This window comes from Lampris incognitus, chromosome 12 (genome assembly GCF_029633865.1).
Source record: "Lampris incognitus isolate fLamInc1 chromosome 12, fLamInc1.hap2, whole genome shotgun sequence".
NCBI lineage: Eukaryota > Metazoa > Chordata > Actinopteri > Lampriformes > Lampridae > Lampris > Lampris incognitus.
Window position 1 is genome coordinate 15,202,732 of NC_079222.1, and position 9,575 is coordinate 15,212,306.

Here is a 9,575-nt window from a genome sequence, read left to right on the forward strand (position 1 = left end):
CCACGTCAGCCAATAAAACGAGTGCCCTGTCCTCACTTTACACCCATTTGCAGCGAGGGACTCGAAAATCGTAGCGGTTTTCCCACGGGGGGCCCGGGGTACGTCATGCTTGGGAACTTTGCTCCAATGGGGAGCCGGCCTGCCGAGCGGGGAGAGGCGAGCAGTGTTGCCACCAAGGGGGCATGATTCAATATTATCCCGCACCACGCAACATCACCTGCGGGGCGGGCGAACCTCACTTCAAACGGTCGCCCTCGCCAGGCGGCTAATGAAACCAGAGACTTGCCAGATTACGACAGACGCGTCATCGGCGTTATTAGCGCTTTTCGGCGAACCACAGGAAGAGACGCTCGGAAAACGAAAACCGCCGCTCTGGAGGACGGGACCCCCCCCCCGCCCCGCCGCCCTTAGCGCATTGAGACCCGCTGAGCAGAAGCCTCTGTCAACAATGGGCTGCGTTTCTGCCGGGAAAGCGCACCCGGGGTCGCGTCGTGCGGGTTTGGCGGATGAGCGCTTGTGTGTCTTTGCGGTTACCTGTTAACGTCGCTTGCAGGAGTTGTTCAGCCCAAAGTCTTTGCGGAGAGGCGCGGACAACGATGCCTGCGAGAAACAGGTACAATCTTGTGGACGATGTGGCGGACTCGAGGGTGCCTCTCCACAACGACGAGGCTTACCAGCATGGCATACATTTCCAAGCCAAGGTGAACACGGTTTTTTTTGGTTAATTGTTTTCCTAGTCTAAAAGCTGATGCGTGTTTTGTTTTGTTGTTTTGTTTTTTTAATTCCGTGGGTGTATCTGGGCAGGTTCAGCCCCGGTGTGGTCCATCAGGAAGTCGTTTGAACACATTGGCAGCGACCTGAAAAGAAAAAAACAAAAACAAACAAAAAGAAAGAAAGAAAAGTTTGATCTCATGTTGCAAACCGCAGCAGTATATCGCCGCTTCCTCCGGCTCCGGGCAGGACCTCCTGGCTCCCTAAAACGAGCTTCGAAAAGGAGGAACTTTTTTTATTTCCAGTCCTTAAATTATTTCGGCGACAATTTCCAAGCTCGGAAGTGATTGCGGTCACGATATGACACGGTGTTATTATGTGGTTACACGTTACGCTGCGCTCTCTACCATAGAAGAAGAGCAGCGGAGGAGGTTGAAACAAGACGTGCGATAAGGCAGTGTTTCTCAACCGGGGGTCCGCGGACCCCTAGTGGTCCGTGGTGTAATTGCAAGGGGTCCGTGAAAATAAAATATCTTTAAAAAAAAGATCCTATGACATTTATAGAAATGGGATTATTTTACTCAAATGTGACAGACCTTATCTACCTAAACTATAAAGGGTAACAGGACTTTTTTCTCTAATTACATCTGTTTCACAAGTGTAATCTATTGTATTTTAATAAGAGATCTCACTCCCGTTTGCATTGTTAAAAGTTACTGCATAAAAATTCTGTTGTTACATATATCTGAAAGTTACTGAATACATATTCTGTTCTGTTACATATATCTGAAAGTTACTGAATACATATTCTGTTTTGTTACATATATCTAAGTTACAACTGAAAGCTCTTATTTTTGCCCCAAAGAGTGAATAAATGCTATAATGCAATTTAAAATGCAGTTTCTACTGTTTCTATCAAATTGCAACCCCCCTCCCCCAAGATCAGGTGGAGGGGTCTTCAGGGTAGATCAAAAATACGCAGGGGGTCCAGGACCCCAAAAAGGTTGAGAACCACTGCGATAAGGGACCGCTGGCAGGTACACTGGTCTGAAGGCAAGCTGTTGCAGTGGGCTGCGTGTCTCTGGCTCGAATCCAGCCTATTTGGCTCTGTTTCACTCGGATGTGCTCTCGTATGATGTGTCACGTATAAGCTGTAAGTGTGGATGCGTTGCCCAGTCAGTCAGTCAGGCCACAGCGCTCGTTGTGATTAACGTCCCGGAGATGACTGTTTAATTTGATGCACAAGGTCATTATCAGTGGTGCTTTCCTAATTATTGCTTGGTCTGTCTTACACAGTCTCATAGGCTACACTTACTTGTAACGCTTATATTGCCCCAACTTTTAGTGTGTGTGTCTTTGTTTAATACAGTATGTGGGGAGTCTTGATGTCCCCAGGCCCAACAGCCGGATGGAAATCGTGGCAGCCATGAGAAGGATTAGGGTAAGATGAACACACACACACACACACACACACACATGCACGCAAAAAACGACATGTGCAATGTGCTTATCTTTCTGAGGCATGTATGAATTACAGTTCCCAATATTATTGTTGCTTATCCCACTCTCTCTCTCTCTTTCCCTCTAAATGTGACTATTTGGGGGAATCCTTGTTTACTCCCTGTTAAACTTCTTACATAGTTTTGCTTCATTAGCCGTTGAAAAGTGGGTTTGTAGGTGACTGCAGTGCTCTGGTCTGGATTTGAATGTGTGCGCATGTGTGTGTGTGTGTGTGTGTGTGTGTGTGTGTGTGTGTGTGTGTGTGTGTTTGTATGTGAGCAATCTGGGGTACCTTGCTGATCTCCTCTGTGGGGGGGTATTCTAGGTCTAATTCTAAAGTAGACTTAATTAATAATGTCATAAAAACAACCAATATTGAAAAACAAAATAAGTGAGTGAGGTGGTGAAAAGATTGTCAGACCGACATAATTGAGTGGGACGGTGGCCCAGTGGTTAGTGCTGTCGCCTCATCCTGGGTTCAAACCCCGGGGTTGTCCAACCTTGAGGGTCATCCCAGGTCGTGCTCTGTGTGGAGTTTGCATGTTCTCCCCGTGTCTGCAGTGGGTTTTCTCCGGGAGCTCCAGTTTCCCCCACCATCACAAAGACATGCATGTTAGGGTTAATACTCCTGTCTGTGCCCGTGAGCAAGGCATGGTGAGACGAACTGAAGTTGGTCCCCGGGTGCTGCATGGGAGCTGCCCACTGCTCCTAGTTACACAGCTAGGATGGGGTAAATGCAGAGAAGAATTTCCCCACGGGGATTAATATAGTCTATCTATCTGTCTAGCTAGCTAGCTAGCTAGCTAGCTAGCTAGATAGCCAAGTAAATAAGTAACTAACTAACTAACCTCCACTTCCCCAGCCCATCACCTCTAAACAAACCATCCCAAAAAAGACCCAGATTTATTAAGAGGAACAGTCTTTCACTCCCCGGAAAACAGCCCTTTCTATCCCACCACCCTCTGGGCTTCCTGTTAGTGAGAGCAAACACAAACGAATTTTTGCAAATGTTTGGCAGTAGGTACAAAGTTGCCAGGCCCCAATTTATGATGCCTGTCTATTCAGAAATACATACATTGGTTAATTTATTTTTGCTTCTGTGTGTGTGTGTGTGCATGATGTAGTGTGGATATGTGCATTTTAGATTCGTTTCTCAGTTTCCACAAGTCCTCTTGAGGGCAAAAATGGCTTCATCTTCATGTCAATAATGGATAGGTTGGTGTAATGGTTTCTACCCTCACCCTCTGGGACCAGCCTATTGTATAGAATACTCTTGTTTTTGTACTACTAATGAATAAGCCATATCCAGCCGGGGGGTGGGGGGGAGGGGGGGTCCCTTGTGACCGAGCTGTTAACCGGAGAGTCTAGCCGGTGGTAAAGAATGGTCTATTTTAAACCACATCCTCTTTAATATTGATCTCATGTGTAGCGCTTGATGCATCTCATCCTCTCCATGCAGATATAGACTAGCGATGTTCCCATGTATAGTTTCAGGCTATTGCACCCGACTCCATGAGCTCTTCCAAAAATAAAAAACCAAAAAAAGGGTCTTTCACAATATTTAAATCGTGCCAGTGGCTCACAAACCGTTCTCCTCAAACAGTATCATATCTGGCTTTCTCACCCCCTCTCTATTCAAATGCAAAATATCGCTCGATAAAATGTGCTGTTATGTGTCAACCGCTAATAGCGAAGGTTAATACCCTCCCGTTGAGTCTTGCACTTCTGCACGGATGCAGAACGGGTGAGCATTTCAGAGTCCATGCATGTATGTTTAGGATTCAATGCCAAGTCAAATGCGGTTAGTGTCTATCTAAATTAACACTGGCCGGCCTGTCTGTTTTTTTTTTTCTTTCTTTTTCATCTCTCTTTGCTAAAAAGGTCTGTCTTCATATTAGAATAACAGCTCTCTAGCCTACGGCTGTGTGTAGTCCACAGACTGCAGTAAGGTCAGATACAGAGGGGAGTGAAGGATGAACTGATAGCATAAGGGGGAAGCATGAAAAGAGGTATGGTTGTGTAGTGTACAGCAGATCCAGGATACTTTTATCACCCCTCTGTGCTCTCTATCTAATCGGTCTCAATAAATATGGGGGGTGGGGGGGAGCAAATATGGGAAGAGAGATAGCAGACAGCACAGCCTGATCATCATGCTGGAGCCGGTCAAGTCAAGTCCTGGGCCATTTTGCACACACACACACACACACACAACTGCTGTGCACAGTGGTGAAGTGTATTCGTGCGAGTCCTGCCCTGAAAAGCTCAGACATGAACGCGTGCACACATGCACAAATGTGGACGCACACAGACACACCTGCCGCTCCCACTGCGAGGAAAAGAAAAGACGGAGTTTTGTGTCCCGTGGATCTTTTCGGAGGGGTTTTTGTCCAGGCTTCTATTATGGCTGGCTGGTCACACTGTGCCGTTTGATGAGAATTAGCTCCATTCACTTTGAGCAGCGGCATGGAAACCACCTCAGCTGTCCGCATGCACGTCTGCTCAAGAGTGTGCGCAGGAGCTGTGCCGCTTTTGCTGCATGGCCGCAATCTTTGCATTCCGATAGGCTCTGAAATCGGTTGACAAGCCTGAATGACAAAAGTCTGGAGGCAACGCACCCTGTGTGTAGTCATCCACAGGGTTCTTCCTCGGAAAAGGGCATGCTATCTATCTGGAATACCCCAGGAATAATGACAACACACACACACACACACGCAGAGCTTTGTTATTCACTGAGGGACATCATCTCTCTCTAAGGGGGGCAGGTTTTAGAAGGACAATCTCTTCACTCCACTCCCGTCTATCTTACGATCACTCTCTCGCTCTATCCCTCTCTGTCTTACCCGTATTTCCATTTTCCTCACCCGTGCTGTCTGCCTTCTTACCCCCTCACCCTCCTCTCACTAGAACAGGGCGTCTTGATGCAGCCCGTCTCTGGCTAGCTGCACGGTGCTGTCAGGAATAGATGTGAGGCGAGAGACAGGGGGGTGTAAGGCTTCCCTTTGAATTCTGATCTGCCGTAATGGGATTTCGAGCCTCCCCCGCATGTCCATCAGGATGCTCTCTTCTCCCCCCCCCCCCCCCCCCCACAGTCTACCAACAGTTTCACTAGAAAATGACATGGCTCGCCTCTCTCGCTCCCTGCATGCATTACCACCGGAGAAGAGTTGTCTCAGATTTTGTCTGAAAGGTGAAACCCTAATGGTTTTTTTTCGGTCTCTGCTGTTCAGATATGAGTGCTTTGTTTCTGCTTCAGTCTTTTTGTCAACCTGCTACGCCGCCACGGCTCAGACACGGGAACTACATATATGGGCTGTTTGTATGGGGATCATGAAATGCCAGGGGAAAGACAAATATGATGAAAATAAACAAAACACTGACGCCCCCTCAGTTCATACAGTCTGCTGAGGGTTCAGATAAACGATACAGGAACAAAATCAATGAGGTAAATAAGTAAATGTTGAAATGCAAACTAAAGCACTACGTTGTCCAATTTCTGAGAATTATGTCAACCAAATCCTACGTGAAAAGATATTCACTTCCTCCAAATTGACTGTCTTTAATGTGCACCAATAACAGTGTTGTAATAGTGTGTTTCTTGTGTAGAAAGGTTTTAAGAGAGAAAGAGAAGGTTTAGTCTATGTTTTGAAAAGTTTCTTCTTTCTCTTAACCCAAAGTAGTGTTAAGGTCAGGGTTAGACTTTCTCTTAACTCAGACACAAACCGCCTCCTCTCATTTATTTATTTCTCTATCTGTCTGTGTCTGTCTGTCTGTCTGTCTGTCTGTCTGTCTGTCTGTTTCTGCCTGTCTGTGTCTGTCTGTGTCTGTCTGTCTGTCTGCCTGTGTCTGTCTGTGTCTGTCTCTCTGTTTGTCTGTATGTCGGTCTGCCTGTGTCTGTCTGTTTCTGTCTGTCTGTCTGTCTGTCTGTCTGTCTGTCTGTCTGTCTGTCTGTCTCTGTTCCTGTCTGTCTGTGTCTGTTGTCCATCTGTTTCTGTCTGTTTCTGTCTGTCTGTCTGTCTGTCTGTCTGTCTGTCTGTCTGTCTGTCTGCCTTTCTGCCTGTCTGCCTTTCTGTCTGTCTCTCTGTCTGTCTGCCTGCCTTTCTGTCTGTCTCTGTCTGTCTGTTTCTGTCTGTATGTCTATCTCTGTGTCTGTCTGCCTGTCTGCCTTTCTATCTGTCTGTCTGTTTCTGTCTGTCTGTGTCCATCGCTATGTCTGTGTCTGTGTTTGTGTGTCTGTCTGTGTGTGTGTCTGTCTCTCTTCCTCCCTCACTCTCATACAAAAGCATAGGTGCTACATGAGAAGTGTATTTTTTCATGTCGCCACATCTTATAAAGTTTTAGTCTGACCTCTAGTAGCTAACCATAAAGATGCTTAAAAGGCAAAAAAAAGAAGATGAAACGCTCGAGCACATAAACATCATGCATTATCATGACTGTATGTGATGTAGTTATACAAAATGAGGTATTTGACTCTAATCCAGAGTCACTGGCAGCAGACATTAACAGTAAAAAGGCCAAAATCAGAATCTACTGCATTTACATGTACAATGTACATGTCAACAAATACAGTATGTCCATACACTAGTGTCCTCCTTCTGTTACTCCTCCTAAATGTGTGTGAGCTGTAATGACTTGTGTTTTTTAGATTATGCAAAATGACTCATAAAGTAAATACAGCGTCAGACACAGACGACAGTCTAATAATGGACCAAGTAGATATAACTGCACAGGAGTCATGTAGTCCAGCACTAATACGGCTCAAATGTCAGTGGATCCTTGTTTTGCATAACAATACCAATAACAATAACAATAACAATACTCTCCCCCCGTCCCAGTAAACCAAGACAGAAATTAGAGCGTGGCTTAACTGCTGCGGGGGGGGGGGGGGTGTTTCGCCGTGTGCAGTTGTGTGTGTGTGTGTGTGTGTGTTCGGAGAGGACTGTCCTATAATGGGGTTCATTGTTTTCTTTTTGCATTCATGTTCGTTTATGGCAGATGTACGAGGGTGTAGTAGGTGACCTACATGTGTGCTGGATTAGAGGTGATCTCACAGCTCAAAGCTGGGTATGAAAGAGTAGCGCGAAATTCAGCTACCCAGCATTTATCCAAGATCTTTGGTGACAGAGGTCAATTTTCTGTTTCTTTGTTTATCTAAAAATGATCGATAACATTTATCAATCAGGGCGGCACAGTGATGCAGTGGTTAGCGTGGTCGCCTCACGGCAAGAAGGCCCTGGGTTCGAACCCCGGGGTAGTCCAACCTTGGGGCATGTAGGTCAGGTGAATCAGCCATACTAAACTGTCCCTAGGTGTGAATGTGTGTGTGTGTGTATGTATGTGTGTCGGCCCTGTGATGGCCTGGTGGCCTGTCCAGGGTGTCTCCCCGCCTGCCGCCCAATTACTGCTGGGATAGGCTCCAGCATCCTCGCAACCCTGAGAGTAGGATAAGCTGTTTGGATAATGGATGGATGGATGGATTTATCAATCAAAACCGTCTTGCAACAGAAATAACCGCAAAGAGCCAAATGTCAATGAAAATGAGCATTTTCTTTCACATTCAAGATATATATCTGGTGGTGTTTTTGTGGGTTTTTTGTGTTAATGTGCAGTCCAGTGTGTATGTGTGTTATTTTATATTACTATTTTGTAGGTTTTTTTGCTAATATTTCATCAAATATGCAGCTGAACACATGCTATGGCTGGGATAGGAGCACTTTGCAAACACTGGTAGAAAGATGGGTCATGCATATCGCCATAAAAGCGTATTTGTACATGTGCACAAACACTCACTCACACAAAACACACATTTTCTGGACAGCTTTGTTCTCCCCAAGGCCATCCCGACTCTTTAATGGCCCGAATTACCTAGAAAACTCCTATATACCCGGATGTTTTTCCCCCACCCTCACTGAAAACAAGCCCCATCCTCAATTCAAAGGCCATGCTTTCAATTCCCCTGTTGAGCCTGAAGACACATTGTCTTCACCGACATTCCCGAAGCCCTGCTGTCCTCGGCTACAGCAGTTCACAATGGTGTTAGATGAGGGTGAGGGCACATTATTCTGAATCAGTCCTGTTTATCTGATGAAGTCCATAGCATGGTTTATTGTGAGACTTTACTATACTCCATCCATCCATCCATCCATCCATCCATCCACCCATTATCTGTACCAGCTTTGTCCAGTTCAGGAATTCAGGGTCATGACGGGCTGGAGTCTATCCCTGCATTAGGAGGAGGGCAGGAAGACACCCCGGACAGGTCGCCAGTTCATCACGGAGACCACACACACAGTCGCTCAAAGACCATTCACAACTATTGGCATTGTAGAGAGCAGTTCACCTAACACAGATGCCTTTAGACTGTGGGTGGAAACCCACCCAAACACAGGGGGAACATGCAGACTTCACACAGATGGAAATTGGAAAATCAGAAATTAACCCAGCACCCTCTTGTTGTGAGGCGACAGTGCGAACTACTAAACCGCCTTTATACTGTTTGATGTATATGCTGAAATCTCAATTGTAATTGCAGGAATTATTTAAAGGTCCCAACTTAGCTTCGGTTTCAGTCTAAAGGTACCTATGGAATGGCACATGGTGGCACAGTGTTAGCAAGGTCGCCTCACAGCGAGACGGTCCTGGGTTCGAGCCCCGGGGTAGTCCAACCTTGGGGGTCATTCTGGGTCGTCCTCTGTGTGGAGTTTGCATGTTCTCCCTGTATCTGGGTTTCCTCCGGGTGCTCCGGTTTCCTCCCACAGTCCAAAGACATGTAGGTCAGGTGAATCGGCCATATTAAATTGTCCCTAGGTGTGAATGTGTCGGCCCTGTGATGGCCTGGTGGCCTGTCCAGGCTGTCTCGCCGTCTGCCGGTCAATTACTGCAGGGATAGGCTCCAGCATCCCTGTGACCCTGAGAGCAGGATAAGTGGTTCGGACAGTGGATGGATAGATGGTACCTGTGGAGGCCAAAGCCAGACATTAATCTTATCTGACTGCTATATATTCCCTACATGTTCAGCTTTGCTTTCTTCTGGCTACTGGTTCTTTAAAATGTATGTGTCAGATCTTGAGAAAAACTCACCAGTCTAAGGTCTGCCCACATAAGCAAATGAACATTTGTGTGCATTGATATTAGTATCTGTTTGTGTTTTTTGTGTATTTGCATCAGGACATGCATGTGTGTTTATTTGAATTCTAGTATGCTTGCCTGTGCATAGATAGTCGCTAAATCTCAAGGTGAGATGGTATGTAGATACGTGGATCAGTTTATTAATCAGTCCAAGTTGCAGTGGCACAGTTGGTGTGATGATTGATGAGGTGATGAGGGCAGAGTTGCAGCCAGCATGAAGGGGGGACAAGCTTATCGCT

General features: G+C 46.2%; 1 protein-coding gene across 1 annotated transcript in view; it reads left to right on the plus strand.

Annotated features, from left to right (window-relative positions):
* Window positions 1-596: 596 nt before the first annotated feature.
* Window positions 597-9,575, plus strand: part of si:dkey-34e4.1 (carboxyl-terminal PDZ ligand of neuronal nitric oxide synthase protein) — a 71,434-nt gene continuing 62,455 nt past the window's right edge. The window contains exons 1-2 of the mRNA XM_056291214.1: window positions 597-701; window positions 2,081-2,152. Of these exons, the coding sequence (XP_056147189.1) occupies window positions 597-701; window positions 2,081-2,152 (177 nt within the window). The remainder of the gene's footprint in view (window positions 702-2,080; window positions 2,153-9,575) is intronic.